Raw genomic sequence first — 17844 nt, forward strand, 5'->3', positions numbered from 1 at the left:
GAGAGAGAGAGAGAGAGAGAGAGAGAGAGAGAGAGAGAGAGAGGGAGAGAGAGAGAGAGGGAGAGAGAGAGAGAGAGAGAGAGAGAGTGTTTCACTTTAAAATGGAAGAAACTTCAGAAGAATTGTCTTCAACCATAATTTTGCAGCTTAATCAGGGTTCAAGATAAGAACGGGTCAGAAGCATTAGAGAAGGCTTTATTGGAAAGACCCAAATTCAAATCTAGTTTCAGACACTTACTAGCCATGTGATCTAGGGCAAGTCACTTAATCTGTTTGCCTCAGTTTCCTCAACTGTAAAATGGGGATAATGAGAGCACCCATCTCCCAGGTTCGTTTTTGAAGATCAAATGAGATAATAACTGTAAATCACTTAGCACAGTGCCTGGTATATATAGCAAGTGGTATAAAAATGTTGGTTGTTATTATGACATTAAAAATAGGGGTTCTCAGCCTATAATGTGCTTTTATCCCTTGGAGAGGTGGCATGAGAGCCTTCCCAATGGGATAGGGAGAACATTTCATAAATACAGTATCTTGTTGAATGAAATTAGGAAATACCTTTATTTTCTTTTTTATGAGCATCTGCACAGTAAACTCTAGAATTTATTTCCTTTCTTATTTAATGGGGGCACAGAAAGGTTAACTAGAAGCCAAGAGGTACTGGGATGAAAAAAGTTGGGAACCCCTGCTTTGAAACACAGTCTGTTCTATATCGGAGTCTGACACCAAGACCATCTTTACCTATATGGAGTCACAATAATTAACAACTGTGGGGATATTTTAAATATTTTATTTTTTATTTTAAATAAAAAACCTTTAAGGGTTGGGAGCCCCTTCTTCAACAGATTCTTCTCATCTGCTTGAAGTTTCAAAATTAAATATTTATTCCTTTTGTTTACTGTCTAGATGCCTAACTTTCCTACCTTCTCTGCAGAGGTGGGGGCTGTGGGTGTGGAATACTGCATATCAGGCAAGGCTGATGTGTTGCTTAATTTTGCTAAAGTATTTTTCTCTTTCTTTTAAATTCTTTAAATTTTTTTTAAAGGCATGGCTTACTAGGTAAAGGAGGAAAGAAGGATGGCTTCATAAACATATTCATAAATATAAGACCAAAAGATATCTATAAAATAAAACAGCAACAACTACTAAAGTCTCAGGGCCTCCAGGAATCCTCTTTTAAAATATAATCATTTTTCATTCTGCACAGTAAGAGCAATGTTGTAATGATGATCAACTGTAAAAGATGTGAATACTATGATCAATACAGTGATCCGAGACAATTCCAAAGGACTCATGATAAAAAAAATGCTACCACCTCCAGAGAGAAAACTGATGACCTCTGAGTGCAAATTGAAGCATAATTTTCTCACTTTACTTTTCTTGCTTTTATCTGGAAATAGGGCTAATATGGCAATACGTTTTGCATGATTTCACATGTATAATTGATATCATATTGCACGCCTTCTCAGTGGGTGGTGAGGGGCGAGGGAGGAAGAGAATTTGGAACTTAAAATTTAAAAAGAAAAGAATGCTAAAATAATTAAATAATAAATATAAAAATATCCATTTTTAGAGTGTGAACTCTTAAGCTGTTGTCACTCATTAAACCTCAGTGTGAATTAGTCTAGTCCATGGAATACTTTCCCAGATGATAGCTAGGACATCACAGCCCTGAGCAAGTGGGAATTTTTGATAGGGGGGAGAAGAAAGGTCAGTCTGGAACATGAGTCAGTTCCCAAAGAGACAAGCCTTTGGCAAGCTAGTAGGGAAGGGGGGGCGATCTCTCTGGACAGACTGAGGGGCAGCAAAGCATGAAGGAACTCAGCAAACTGGTGGTAGGGAAATGTGAGAAAGGAGAAGACCAGAGAGTGAGCAAGAGTGTCTGGGATAGACTGACAACCTCCTGCTTGCTTAGCTTCACCTCTGTCTATCAGGAGATAGCTTTGGGGCTCTAAGGGCCACCAGTAATGTTTGAGGAGAAGGTAAAAATCAGGCCAAGAGTCTCTCACAAAAAGCTTCGGTCAATAGGCCTTGTTGACAATTCACATTCTGCCCCTTACAGAGGGTGAAGGGCTACCCAAAGAGTCCTAGTTAGGGATTTCCCCCCCACTTATTGAAAAAAACAACGAAGGGGAAAGAACTTCAGTGGAACAGATAGAATTGGGCTACAAGAAGAGGCACTCCAGCCCTCCCCATCACCAGAATGGAGGGAACTCTGGAGGAATTCAAGCCTTCTGAGAGAACCTTGGGAAGATGGTCGTGTGGCAAGACACTGCTAGACAAATGAAGAGTGTGAGATGAGACGTGGCGTCGGGAGATGTGGTGGTTATTATGCAAAGGAAGCCTATTGCATGACATCACTCCTTCTCTCTCCCCACTCCCACCCCCTCCCCCCAATATCATCACCCTGGAGTAAAGCCTTGTTTATCCCCAACTAGTTTCATTGGTTGTGTTGTCATTAGGGAGGCTAGGGATTCAGTCACTACTCACCTAAGGTATGATGTCTCCATATTCTTTTGGGGAGAGAACTCCAACTTGGAGATAGATAGATAGATAGATAGATAGATAGATAGATAGATAGATAGATAGATAGATAGGTAGATAGACAGACAGATAGATATGCATATAATTTTCCTGGACCATATTTTTCTATAAGATAATGTGAAGTCCTCTTAAAAAGTGGAACAACCAGGCTAATCCCACAAGAAGCTGATGATGGCATTGAATAAGCAGCCATCCTCTAGTCTTCGCTTATGCCATCTGCTTCCTCTTTCATTGTGTTTCTTTTTCTTCTTTTTTTTTTGTACTAGCTATGCCACATTTCCAGGAGAATGACATCATTAAACATTGGGGTTTTGTGTCAGACAACAGTATGGGATCATTGAGAACACTGCATAATTTCTTCAATGAAATGCAATCCACTTTCTTGCTCCTTATTCAAATCTGCACCCATCTAACATGACTGTACAATAAATAGGTTCTGATGGGCTTCCCCTCTATGTGCATGGTATAGTCTGGGAAATAAACATTTTTCATCAATTTAGTCTTTTCTGTATAGACCGTGAGTCTAATCTCAGAGTGGGTATTGATCTCATCTAGGAGGCCCTATCATATTCTAGGACTTGATGGGATCAGTACAATGTCATCTGCAAACAAGAAAAGCTGGAATATCTCATCATCTTTGGGAAATCCTTCTTCCCATTTGTTTTCTTTGCTGGACAGCCTCCAAGGTAGCAATAAGCAGTTTTGGAAAGCATAGGTCTTCCTGCTTTATGCCTCACTTGATAATGATAATCAAGAGGATCACTTAAAATAATCATCTCTTTGTTAGCAGCTATTGGGGATTCTAGAATGACCTATAAGATATAAATGGGATATACAGTGTTGGAGAACTTTTAAAACTGTATTTTCCTCCAAAGGATAAAATACCACTCTCCCTCTTCCTCTCCCCCCACAATCAACAAACAATAAACACAGCAGAATTTCATATTTTCTACATCTCTCACTTCATTCTTTCCCTCCCTCCTGCCCCTCTCCCACCCACTGAGAAAGGAAGCACTATGATGGGTCTAAATGTGATGGTTTCACTGTCATGGGTTATGGGAAAGGTTGCTATAAACCACTGGCAAATGTACACCATTTTCCATATATTTATTGCACTGATATGCAGTCCATTAGATGTCCTTAAGAGATTAGGATGAGTAATAGGTTCAGTGGGTTCATGGATTGTTGAACAGGGGAAAAAGGGATGATTTGAGCAGCAGCAGGTGAGAACTTTGAAAAAAGTCTAGAAAACAGATTTTTTCTTCAAAGTACAGAAGCATTCTTAATTTCTAGTCAGTTCCATTTTCTTAAAAACTCAAAACATTTTGTAAAGATAATTTCTGATAATGTATTTAAAACATCCTAGTGAGGTAAGAGGCCTAAATAGTTTAAGACATCTTAGTTACACTGTACGACAGAAAAGGAAAAATCTGCCTCCTCGGCTCGCCAACTGTCTTACCGTGCATTTGTGAGGCTTCTCGCCAGTGTGCCTACGCATGTGTACCACCAGCATGTACTGGGCCTTGAATGGCTTCTGCTCCCGGGTACAGTCCTGCCAGCGGCAGACAAATTCTTTTTTCTCCCCGTGAATGTGGTCATTGTTAATATGCTACAAGAAAGAAGGAAGATGATTAAGATGACTCAAATCCAGTTAAATCAAAATTTTTTTGACAAGTTGGAATGATGGGTTGAATAATAAGATAGAAGTTTAATAGGGATACATTTCAGGTCCTATACTTGAATTTAAAACAACTTGCTAGTTGTACTAGATAAATGCATCAGTTCACAGAGAAAAGATCTGAATATTTCAATGTACTGTAAACTCAAGATGAATCAACAGGATAATATTACAGCTAAAAAAAGGAACTATAGTATTTATATTAAACACAATTATGAACAGCATGCCAAAAACCAAAACAGAACATAACCAAAAGAAGGGCAGCTAGGTGGGGCAGTGAATAGAGCACTGGCCCTGGAGTCAGGAGGACCTGAGTTCAAGTCCAGCCTCAAACACTTAATACTTACTAGCTGTGTGACCTTGGGCAAGTCACTTAACCCCAATTGCCCTGCCTTCCCCCCTCCAAAAAAAAAGGCAAAAAACCAAACCATAACCAAAAGAGATAATAATTCTATTGTGTGGCATTTAAAGACTTCTGAGAGATGTGATTTCTGGGTAACTTAGTCATTTTATTAATAATGCCAATATGGTCATTTGTTCCACCTGTCTTAGACCAAAGACCCCTTACAATGGTGGGCTCATAGTTTATATGCCCTTCAAAGACTAGGTGTTCCTTAGGGTAGCAGTCAACTCTGATTGGTTAACAATTTTAATGACAGAATGAATATTATGGGACAGTAGGTTAAGACAATGAAGGTCTTGGGGTATGTGAAACTGGGTCACCCAAATCTTGGTCAAAGAGACATCAATTTCTGTACTATCAAAAAGGAGAATAACTGTTTCCCAGACCTGTCTGAGTAAACTACAATGAGCAGGAATGCCCAAATTGGCCCAAACTTAGAATATCTTTTACTGTCTTTGATTAGATCTTAGCCATCCTGGCTAGGTAAGTGTTTTAGAAAGATTTCCCACACTGGATGAGGAAGTAAAAAAGGAGAAAAACCTTGATCCCAATACAATAATTAGTTATTAAATATAAGAGAAAAATAATTATTTCTCACAATTATCTTCTCCTTTGGGGAGGCAACATATAAAGTACGTTGTTCACTTCTAGGCACCACATTTAGGAAGGGCATTGATAAGCTGGCACAGGTCCAGGAGATGGTGACAAGGTCAGTTTGAGCACTTGAGACCATGTCACACAAAGTTTAATTGAAAGAACTAGGGATGTTTATTGCATGGAGAAGAGAACATTTAGGGAAATAATAGCTATCTTTATCAGAAGAGCTGTTATGTGTTAAAGGGATTGGGTTTTTCCTGCTTGATCCCAGAGGGCAGAAGAGAGCAGTAGGTAGAAGTTATAGGGAGACTGATTCAGATTTGATATAAGAGACAACATCCTAACAATAAAGGATACCCCAGAATGGGATGGACTCCTTCTATAGATAGTAAGTTCATTATTACTATTGATATTCAAGGGAAAACTACATTATTACTCGCTGAGGAAGTAAGGAAGGGGCCTCTGATGTTCCTTTCAATTTGGATACTCCATAATTCACACTGACAAAAATAAAAACTTATTGAATAAGTTTATTAAGCTTTTACGATGGGCATGGCACCATTTGTACAGTTATCTCATCTGTACCAATGTCCTTTGTAGCAAAAAGAAGCTCCTTCCCACTCACTATCTGGGGTATGGGTTAGGAAAATATTATCCCCACCATGACCTCCCATACTTGCTGATGCATGATCGTCACTGTTGGAACTTTCATTGTTTTAAGTCTTTTATCCCTTTTCAAATACATTCATTTCATTTCTCTGAGATTCAGTATCTTCATCTATAAGATGGGGGAGTTGGACCAGAAAATCCTAAGTCCTAGCTCTCACATTTCATGATTCAATAGTCATTTCAAAGTCAAGACTCACTCAACAGAAAAACCATAAAACACATGAGTATCTCCCCATACTCCCTTGTTTTACTTCCTTTTTTTCTTTTTAAAGCAATTGGGGTTAAGTAACTTGCTCAAGGTTACACGGCCAGTTATTTCTGGGTGTGGTGCTGAGTATCTGAGCCCAGATTTGATCCCCAGGTCATCCCGACACTGGAGCTGGTGCTCTTACTCGCTGAGCCACCTGGCCATCCCTCGAGGCCAGATTTAAACTGAGAAAGATGAGTCTTCCTAATTCCATGTCCAGTACTCTATCCACTGCGCCATCTAGCTGCCCCTAAATTCTGAGTTTGAATTTAAACATCAGTAAAATGAAAGAGGAGGACTTGATTTCCTGAGTCCCTTCTAGCTCTAAATCCTAGGTCCTGGGATCTCTCTTTCGCTGCATGTTTATTTAGCATGTCCTCTTATAACATGGGCAAGAGGGTCTTGGAGTTGTGGCTAAAGTTTACCAATGGCAGGGAGGTGAGAAAATTGATGATGTGCTAATCCTTCTTCCTTTAATCTAATGATCTGTTTATTTAAGGGGTGGCTGCTGTCTTCAATACATGGAGTGTTGTTATCACATTAAAGCTTAATGTTTAGTTCCTCAAGGATAACTCCCATAGCTTTAGAAAACACTCTCTTTCTGTCTTCCCAACAGCTACAGAAGATGCCCAATGAATAGACCATCATGCTAAGAAAAGAGGTGATAGCTGTACATAACCTAAAAAACATCCAAGATAGAGAATAGATGAAGGAATCATTCATTTTGGTCAGCATTTGACCCCAAAATTATGAAGCAAGTTAAGTCTGTCTTTAGCATGAGATAGAATAGGGTATTGAAAAGAGGCTGAAGTTTTGTCTCCATAAGTGACTAGCTGTATGCTTTTAAAACATCCAATTCACTTTCATGGACCTCAGTTTCCTCATATGTCCAACAGGGATAATAATACCTGACTTGTCTACCTTAGAAAATGACAGTAAAGAGATCAAATGAGATTTGTGAAAGCCATCTGCAAAGAATAAAGCACAAAGTTCAAGTTCAAGTTAGACAAAGTTAAAGTATTATTATGAACTCTTCCTCTCCCCCCCCCCATCAGCTTCTTCCTCTTCCTCTTCCTCCTCCTCCTTCTTCATGTAATTGTAGGGAACCCTGGTCCATGTTGCTCTCCCTCTAAAAAAAACCCTTCCTAATCTTTTGAAATTCTGCCTTTCTAGAGTTAATTTTTTGTTTCCTACTCAAATATAAATCCCACTGGAAGCTCTATTGCCCACGAGTGGTTAGTGTGGATGAATTTGTCAAATCCTTTGATCAAAACAAGTAGCGGGAAGGATAGGAGAAAGGGCGGAAGAAGAGAGCATGAGGAAGGCCCTGAAGGCCTTGGGTGGACTACTTTGCAGTGGTGGTAGAGGGAAGGGTTAGGAAGCAGAATAGGGAAAATGGGACACCGAAAACAGACTCAGCCAGCTTCATAACTTTGCCACAGACTTACACAACTGAGAAGATGTGAGAAAAGAGAAAAGCTTGCTGACATTGTTGTACCTCTTGCAGCAACATTCAGTGATTTTTCTTCCTTGGTGGTGAGAATGGTACCATTACCGCACCAAATTCCTTTTCCTATTCCTTTTCCCACCCAGACTTCTACTTCAATATATACATCTGTATCATCAGGAGTTTCACTTTGAAAGTTTATCCTTCTACCAGATAAATCATTTTTTTCTTTCTCATTTTGAATTAATAATTTATTCCTTTAGTATAATAATTCTGAAAAGCAATTTGGAATTATGCAAATAAAGTGATTAAATGTCAATACCCTTTGACTCAGAGATTCCATTGCTAGGTATATACCCCAAAGAAGTTGTTGATTAAAAGAAAGATCTAATATTCCAAAATATTTATACAGCATTTTTTGGTGACATCAAAGAACTGGAAACAAAGCAGATGCACATTCATTGGAAATGAATGTCTAAACTGAAGTACATGAATATGATGGTACATTGTTCTATAAGAAATGACAAATATGATGAGCACAGAGAGAGAAGTAAGGAGAGACATGAACTGATGCAAAGTGCATTAAGCAGAGTCAAGGGAACAAGATACACAAAGATTGCAACAACGTAAATGGAAGGAACAGCCATCGCAAACAAAAATGAATGTTGCATAAGTACAAAGAACAAGCTTTGTCCCAAATAAGAATTATCAGAAGTCATCTCTCCCCACTCCTTTGCTGAGGTTGGGGGTGAGAAGTCCACAGATGTGGAATACTGCATATGTTGTTGGATTTTTTTTTTTGATGTATTGATTCATTTTGTTGTTTGTTTTTTCCTCTTTTCTCTTAAAAATTATTTGTATATGAGCTGGCTCACTGGTAATGGCAGGGGGAAGGTTTTGTGGGAAATTTAGGCAATTTGAAAACAAAAGACATTAAAAATTTATATTTAAAAAGGAGTTCATTTCTTCACTAAGATGGGGCTTCAATTGTCAACTAGATAATGCCTGGATAATAATGCTAATAACTAACATTTATATAGTGCTTTAAGGCTTGCTAAGTGCTTTACACATATTATCTAATTATATTGGCTTGAAATTAAGGAACACTGAATTACTGGCTTTCTAAATTTCCTTTTCCCTCATTCTTCTTTCTCCCACCTCCCTTTTCTTAGTTTCTTCTGCCTGTCCCTTGTGGCCCCCTCCCCCATTTTTTCTCCCTTCCTTTTCTTTCTTCTTTCTGTGTCCCATCCTCTCCCTTCTCTTACCAAGCCCCCCCCCCCCACAACTTCTATAACTTTGCAACCCAGAGAATGAATGGAAGGCCTGCCCACACTCAGAGCTCCATTATTACCCAACTGAAAGCATAGGAGTTGAAAGGCATTATGGCCTCAGTGAAGAGAAATAAAAAGGAATGAAAAGCAGCCTTGCTTTCTATGGTATAGGACTGAACTTCATGAATATGAATATGGGCATCCCTGGCAAGTGAAATCTACAACACTTTGAACTATGGCAGATAATCTCATCATATTAGCCCCACTTTCCATTTTTAAAGCCTTTCAAATGATAAAAATGCTTCTTGACAACTTTAAACATTTTTTTCTTATTGGTTTACTTAGCAACAAATTGTTAATAATCTGTCCAGCGCCCACGCTTGTGTGCCATGTTCCCACTCTGAGCTAAATCATCATCCATTTTTGGAAGCAAAGAAAAATGCTGCTTTGCAAATGGGCCACCATGTTATCATGCGAAGGGCAATGCCTACCTATTAGGAAGCTCTGGGGAATTCTGGAGGTCTTGTCAAGTATCAGGAAAGATGACTCTCCCTGCCTTTTCCTCTCCATTGCCATTTAAAGGGTCTCTGGTAGAGAATTTCTCATATGGGGAGCTAAACCTCCAATTCTGATATCTAAGAATTTCTACTATCTCATTCTACCCTATGCCTTCACCTTCATCAATACATCAACAAACACTTATTAGGCACCTACTATGTGTCAGACATTTGTCTACTCTAGACACTAGGATTATACAGAAAAAAGCAACCCTTTTTCTGTAGTCAGACTGATTTATATATCCTTCCAATTCACCTTGCATTTTCTCACAACTATATCTTGGCTGTTTGATCACATGGAATTAATTCCTGCTGGCTTCCTCTATTTATCCAAATATGCCCATTCTTTAAAATTGGCTAAAAATTCTACCTTTTCCATAAAGTCCTTTCCAACCATCCCAGCCAACAGTGTTCTCTGTTCTCTTTTATTTATCTGCTGGGTACTTACAGTATGCTGTCTCTTATTGTTAATCACCTTCTCTCCAACTACACTTAAAGCAGCCTGAGGGCAGAGACAGTATTTTCCAATTCTCCCTGTTTCCAACAGTATTGGACACACTGCTTTGTACAGGGCAGGAACTCACGTAATATTTTTTGAAATGTTAACCAAGTCTGCTCTCTGTTCTCCCCAAAGATGGACTCATTTCTGAAGTGTTGAAAGGTGCCTTTGGAGGGTAATAACACTAAGTTGAGGGGAAGAAAACCTAGAGCTCAAACATTTTAAAACCTCAGATTATTTCCCACATCCTCCTGGGTCATTTCCTTGGGAGTCTGTCCCTTAGTCAGATTTTTCTTCTGACTTTAATAATTTCAAAAGATTCCTTATTTCATCATTGTGGGTACTTCCTCCACCAAATGCAGATCGCATCCCTTCCACACCTTAGGAGATAGTACTGTAGGAATTGCTATGGTCCAAGAAAATCATTAGCTAATGGCCAACCCTATGGGGATGAGCCTCTTTCAATCTGGTTAGGCTGATCTGTGAATGATAGTAGGTCTCTCCTCAAATAAACATGACTTTGCCAACTAAACACAAAACATTCTGTGGTCAGACATGGTGCCTCTAGGAGAACTTTAAGCCCAGACCTCTGGGTTTCAAGCCCAGGCAGAGAGAGAAGGCAAGTAAGTTCTAGAAAGAAGAGACAGAAAGCTGGGGAATGGGGAACAACCTTTGAGAATATATTTTAGGCAAAGAATGGGAAGTCTTACTTTATACAGTGGATAGGAGATCCATTGTACAAAAGTGTGGGATAAATCCAAAATGCATTTGGTTTTCAGAAGTTTAGATATAATCCATAAGTGTAGGATCCATAATTAGTTAACCTTTCCTATACCTCCCTGGGACAAAAAAGATGTCTTTACTGAAAAGTTCTGGTCTTCTTGGGCAAGGTTTTAGGGATGAAGACTTTGTAAAGAAGTCCAGAGTTTTCATAAGAAAATAAAGAAGAAAAAGCAAAAGGAATGAATAACTTTATGAAATTAGGAGAAGTTTGGAAAATTAGCTAACAACTTTAAATTAATAGAGTTGAGAGAATATTAAGTCTTCTGAAAGTGGTCTGGAGAGAAGGGGAACAGCCTAGTTTCTTCTAAGTGACAACAGAAAACTTATGAAGGAGTAGTTCATTCATTAAGGCAGTCACGTTAACCTGGGGTTCTTCAAAGCCACATCTGCTTAATAATCACGATCAGTTTCATTTCAAGTGACTTATTGGGGCGTCAATGTTGGGGGGCAGTGATCCTGAACAAGGTACCAGATGGACTTCTATTCGGGAGGGCACCATTTCTGCAGTATCTCATTGGACTGGAAAACCAAAGAGGAAGGGGAAACCATTTGAAATCCATCTCCACAGCACCCCTATGGAGAAGGCAGGACAATCAAATAGGAGGCCAGCTTCCCTCATCCTGTGGCCGTCTGTGGAGGCCCAGTAGTGTCATCTGACTCAGATCTGTCATCTTCTAAAGGCAGGTCCTTTCCTGGGGGTAGGGCAGCCTCTCCCCCTGTTCCAATTACTCTGATAGAGACATTCATACATGTGTACATGTACATGAAGGTAGTTCTGGCCCAGCCTGTCACTGAAAATGCTGCTAACAGCATGAAATATGAATGTATCAATGTCTCCCCTCTGTAGACAAGTTCATCCCTGCCATGTCATATTGCCTCCATGACATAATTCTTTCTTTGCATATTTTGAAGTCCCTGGCCCAGACTGGTGCTGTCTGGAGCCTTGTGACAAAGGGCTGGCCGGCTGTGGCCGTGCTGATTTATGCCGAGGGCCGCTCCTCGCCATCACTTACATGGACAAGTAGCTCCTGGGTGTCGTATTCCTTGGCGCAGCCTTCCCAGTGACAGTTGGTCTCATAAATAACCTCAGGCTCTTGTTTGCATTCATCTTTATCCAAATCCTCTTTGAGGTCTGTCAGATGTTCCTGGGGGAGGAGGGTAAAGAACACATAAGTGAGCTTGTTTCACCTGGAGACATGAATAATGTTTGCAGAGATGAGTTCATCAGGAGTAGCTGGTCACCTGTGGTCTACAGCAGGAAAAGAAGGTGCTGACCTGATCGCCCCACCCCAACCCCAATCTGGCGTATGAAGGTGGGTGGGGAGGAGCTCTAGGGAGTCACTGAACTGCAGACTGGCCTCTTTACTCTCTATGATCCTTATTCCCATGTTCACTTTGGAGTATTAACACAAAAAGACAAGCAAAATATTAGAGTAGCTATGGAGCTTATCTTGTAAGTCATCAATATCTGGGCTAAGTCAGGCCTCTCTGACTTAGGCTCTCTATGTGGGCTATCTCACCCCTCAGTGTCCCTGGCCACTGTATTACAGGGGCAATAGAGTTACCCCTCATAGATAAGAAAACTAAACTAAGCTAACTCAGTGGTCTATGAACTTGTTTTTGTTTTCTAAACTGCAATTGTATTTCGGTAAGATTGGTTTCCTTTGCAATCCTATGTATTTAAAAATATTATTCTGCAAAGGGATCTGTATTCTTTACCTAGACTGCCAAAAGGGGCCAGGACCAAAAAGAAAAGGAAAAATGAATAACTCCTGATTTAAGACTATAAGTTATTGATCAAAGTCACTATAAATTACTGATTGTAAGTTGCTTTAAGTTATACCCTGCATTGGTAGAAGTTCTCATATTGAAAGTTCCTAATACTAGCCTCCATCAAAGTATGATATAACCTATACCTACACAAACCTTTGTCTCAACGGTCCCCCTCTACAGATGCATGTAAATACCAATCACACATGTGTTATTCTGAAGACCCTGAAACACTAAAAAGATCCAGCATGGTGAATATTTGTACACCTGCTCTGGCAAAGGCTCATTTAAATGAGGCAAAAACAAGGAGATGTTATAATGTTATCATTCTTTTTAGCCATTTGTAAGTTAGGAAATCTGGGAAAGGAAAAAAAAAAAGCTAAGAAATTCTGGGCTAACTTCAAATGCTTTTGGCAGTCCTAATACTAAAACCCACCTGGGATTCCACGCATAACCTAGTACATTAAAGCAGCTTGGTGGCACAGTGGGCAAGTCCAGGACCAGGGTTCAGGAAGACATGGGTTCAAATATGACCCCAGACTCTTACTATGTGAATCTGGGGCTAGTCACTTAACTTCTTTCGGCCTCAGTTTCTTCATTTATAAAATGCTGAATAATATGAATGCTTACCTCCCATGACTCTCATGAGAGTCAAATGAGATAGTATTTGTAAAGTAATTAGTAAACCTTAAAGTGCCATTATTCACCACCAACTTAGATGGAAGAGACCTCCAAGGCCCTATTTTTCAACCCCCTCATTGTCAGGAAATATGTACCCATTAAGGTTATGAGCTTATTATCTAGAGTTGTCTAGAGTCTGGGTAAATATCAAGTTTCATTTAGCCTGTATAAGGACAAGTTTGGTTGAGATTAGGGAATTCAGTTTTGTTTCTACCTAGTTACAGAGGTAAGAAATGTAGCAGCTTAGGTGGCATTTTCCTCTCTATCTTTGGTTAAATCCTGTGATACTAGCAGGTACCAGTGGTTTTGGATTATGAACAGGCACAGAGAAGCCAAGACACTTGCCTAAAGTCATTGAGTAAGTTGAAACAAAGAGTTTTTCTTATCATAGATGACAAATTTTACTTTCCTTAATTATTTAGGAAAGAAGGGGAGCATAAGATTGGCAAGGATGCATGGTAGACTGTGTTCTTTAAAACTCTTTAAAAACTATTGTCATTGGTAAAACAGGGAAATTTATTTATTGAGAAAGTATAGTGAGAAATAGGTTTTACATGACTCCACATGTATAATGGGTATCATCTATTGCTTATGGGTGCAATGGGTGGTGGAAGGAGGAAGAGAATTTAGAACTCAAAAATTTTAAAAAGTCATGTCAAAAATTAATGAATAAACAAAAAAGAAAGAATGGTAGATACTGAGAAAGAAAGGGCCCATTTAGTCAACTGAATATACAATGGCCATAAGTCAGACCATAGGATCATACAGTTAGAGCTAGAAGAGACCTTAGTTTTTATCTAGTGAATTTTACACCCGGGGAAACTGAGGCCCAAAGACGTGAAATCCCTTGCTCAAGGTCAAGCACAGTCAGTGATTGGAACATCCATCTTCTGACTCCAGATCAGTGCTCTTTCTTTGCTGTCTCTGTAAGATGGCAGCTATGACAGCCTTTATATTAATGAGTTAATGACAACTCTAAATTGATGAATAAAATAGCATGACATACAGGTGCTTGGAATTTAGACAAGGGCAGAGACAGGCAAGGTAGCTGATGTGACATTCTGCAGATGATGAACCTTAGCTGTTCAATCTGATGGCCGAAGGCAATACGGGGTTCTAGTTAAGATGAGGCCACCCATTGGGGTTGGACTATATATAACACCTTCCATCTCAAAGTCTGCAGTTAATATAGTGCACTGCAATTTGCTAAGTGCTTTACAAATATATTTGATTCTTACAACAACCCTGGGAGATAGGTGCTATTATTATCCCCATTTTGTAGTTGAGGAAACTGAGGCAAAGAGAAGGTGAGGATTTACAGGTACTCACTGGGGCAATAAGTCTCAAGGAAATTTGGAATGCTTGGGGGAATTGGGTGGTCTGAGGGGCAAAGAAGGCACTTTTCCAGAAATAAGAGAGAAATGGTCATGACAAATGAAGAACAAAAGGAAAATTGTGAGGAGATCAAAAGATGGTGGTAGAAAAGGAAATGTGTCCCTGAGCTTCTCCCCACCCCCAAATTATGTTAGACCTAATAGTAACATTACACTATTATAATCAATTGTGTCTGACCTTTTCATTTCAATTGTATAGAAAGTTCCAGTAAGGGCGCTTCCCCCCCCCGTATTAACTGTCATCTGCTCTGCAGTGTCTAATCTCAGATGGCTGCTTAGGGCACTTAGAGTTTAAATTACTGGCAAGAGGTTACAAGGGCAGTATGTGTCAGAGGTAGGATTGGAATCCAGCTCTTTCTGACTCTTTATTCACTACACCACATTGACTCTCATGTAAGAATTAATATTACTTTCCAAGTCCCTAAGTAACACTAAGAAGTGAGTTTTTAAAAAACAAAATGTGTATATTTTCCCCTTTCCTACTCCCTTCACTCCCCCTCCCCAGATTTAAAGAAGTAAAAGGCCTGGTTTTTCTGATGCAAATACAGAAGACAAAGTGTTGCTGTGCTCTTTTTAGAGTGGAGAAAAGCTTATGATATACCATCTAATGAAAATTCACTCACCAGATGAATTCAAATTGGCTGACATATGACAGCTGAAAGACTATAATAAGCGGGGAGTAATAATCGATGATGACAAGAGGTGTCTACTGTGGTGACCCAAGGGTTGGGGGATAGGGCTGCTCCCTCTTATCCTTCTAATTTATGCTGTGTGGATTGGGGTCAGGTGGAAGGTTGCAAATAATATGTTAATGAAATCTGCAGATGATGCAAGGCTGACTGATGTGGAAAAGGACTGACAAAAGCAATCCACTGGACCTCAGGAGGGCAGGGCCCACAGATGGGAGGAAAAGGCCCTTAGCAAAGGGCAGGGCCCAGAGCAAAGGAGACTCTATTGGGTGTTGGGACAATGGAAAAGTTCAGTGGAAACCAAACTAAAAGGGATGATGAGAAGCAAATGAAATGCAAAGGTGAAATGTGTGTGTACGTGTGGGAAATCTAGCAGCCTGCAAATGAATAGAAATCAATAATTCCCCTCTCTGTGGTCTGGGTCTGCTTGCTTGCCACCGATAGATAATAGGTTAACCATAAAAGAGCTGTCTGAAAAGAAATGGAAGAGCTGAAGGGAATAAAACTGGTCAAGTCATCCCAGGCCACAGCTCCAGGGAAGGAAGCAAGGACCTTAGGGGAGTTTGTTTATTTGTTTATTTTTATTTTTTTAGAGTAGAATCCAATGAGACCAAATATTTCTGTAGAATGAGAGGCAGAGGGGAGGCTAGGTGGTGTAGTGAATAGAGCACCAGCCCTGAAGTCAGGAGGACCTGAGTTCAAATCCGGCCTCAGACACTTGACACACTTACTAGCCATGTGACTTTGGGCAAGTCACTTAACCCCAATTGCCCTCCAAAAAGCAAAAAAAAAAAGAAAAAAATCAAAAAAAAGGAATGGATGAGAGGCAGAGAAGGCAAGAAGAGAGGAAACTGTTGGAGAAAGAAGTCAATTTGGGGCCGCTAGGTGGTGCAGTGAATAGAGCACTGGCCCTAGAGTCAGTTGAAATCTGGCCTCAGATACTTAACACTTGCTAGCCTTGCGACCTTGGGAAAGTCACTTAACCCCAATTGCCCTGCCTCTCTCTTCCAAAAAAAAAAGCCAATTATGGGCTTTGGTATCTAACCTGCTCACTTTTGCTGATGCTATCCTTCCCTCCTAAAATGTTACCTCCAACTTATCTCTGCTTAGCTAAGTCCTCCAAGGCCTCTTTCAAGTGTCACCTTTTTCAGGTAGCCTTCCCTAACAACTTCAGCCCACACTGATCTCTCACATTGCTTTTCAGTCCTCTTACTATGTGGACCATTGCATTTGGTAATTATTGCATTTAATAATATAGTGCTGCATACTGCTACTATTCCAAATAGATTGGTTAAACAAACTCTTCTAGGCCAGAGGCTGTGTCTTACATTCATTTTGCAATTCGTTATAGCAAATGCCTTCAGGACTTCTAACACAGTGGGTACTCAATATCTGGTCATTTAACTTAAAGAGAACAGAGAGCCACGAATTTGCTTTTTTTTCCCCCCCAGTAACACTAATAATCAAAGGCACGGAGTGCTTTAAGATTTGCACAAAACTTTACATTATCTCACTTAATCATTGTGATTATACTTGGAAATGAGCTACAGAGTTCCTTGCTGTCTTTTCCTTTATTTATCCATCCATCCATCCATCCATCCATCCATCCATCCATCCATCCATCCATCTATCCACCCATCCATCCCCTTCTGTGCCATTCTTCTTCCACTAATGGGTCTTTTCTCCGGGAAAAGTTTAAAAGCAAAGACCCTGGATATCCTTTATGGCAGACTTACTGAATCATATGGTCATGGTTCCTTTCTATCAGTCAACTGTAAGTTATATGCATATGTCTAGTTGCCATCATCAAAGCATCTTTGAAGATGAACTTTGTTCACTTGCTTGAATAAATAGCCATTAAATGAAGGAGGTAGCTATGTTAATTTGACTATTTGTGTTTCCTCCTACGTTCTCTGGTTACTAATGTGATTTTGGATTTATTTGAAATGCTAAAGCTGTGTTCTGGGTTTTCTTGCTGGTCATGAGGATGCCAAAACAAAAATAACGCCAAACTTCTTACCTGGTTTCAGAATAGCTATTATTAATACTACTATCAGTGCTTTTCACCAAAGACAGTCTGACCCTTCCAACACAGGCAGGGTAGGCAGGGAGTTCATCATAGAATCTCAGATTTAGAAGAGACTTTTGAATCCAATCCATTCCTAAACAAGAATTTCTTTTTACAAAACACCCAACAAGTGGCCATCTAATCTTTGAAAACCTCAAGTTAAGAGGAATGGGAGGCACATACCTAATGAATTCTCTATCCTTGTCAAGGCAGTATTCTGACTTCAAAGATTTAAAGAGGGCACTGCTGGGCACTAGTCCCTTGCCTGCACTTACTTGAGGTAAGTTATAGAAAGATATTCAGGGCTACACAGACCAAGTACCTCCTTATACGTGACAGGAAACCTTTCTGTTTTATCCAGACATGTATAAGATATTGTATCTTTCTGGAACCTGCCCTTTAGGGTCTTGGTAAAGGGAATCAAGGAGATGCATTGCAGGAGAGAGGGATACCATGTGGGAGACCCGTTTAGCCATATCTACCCGAGAACAGGAAAAACCCAGCAAGTCTATTTGTTAAATTAGATGGAGAGGGGTCATCACTGATA

General features: G+C 39.8%; 1 protein-coding gene across 5 annotated transcripts in view; it reads right to left on the bottom strand.

The window, feature by feature from the left end:
- Positions 1-17844, bottom strand: part of GLI2 (GLI family zinc finger 2) — a 403275-nt gene that overhangs the window by 15972 nt on the left and 369459 nt on the right. For all 5 annotated transcript variants that reach the window (XM_069066901.1, XM_069066900.1, XM_069066904.1 and 2 more), the window contains 2 exons: positions 11709-11840; positions 4004-4153 (listed from right to left, as the gene is read on the bottom strand). In XM_069066901.1, coding sequence (XP_068923002.1) covers positions 4004-4153; positions 11709-11840 — 282 coding nt within the window. The remainder of the gene's footprint in view (positions 1-4003; positions 4154-11708; positions 11841-17844) is intronic.

The sequence above is a fragment of the Petaurus breviceps genome, unplaced genomic scaffold (assembly GCF_028583685.1).
Source record: "Petaurus breviceps papuanus isolate PSGF00001 unplaced genomic scaffold, PetGlider_PUasm1.0 90731, whole genome shotgun sequence".
Classification (NCBI taxonomy): domain Eukaryota; kingdom Metazoa; phylum Chordata; class Mammalia; order Diprotodontia; family Petauridae; genus Petaurus; species Petaurus breviceps.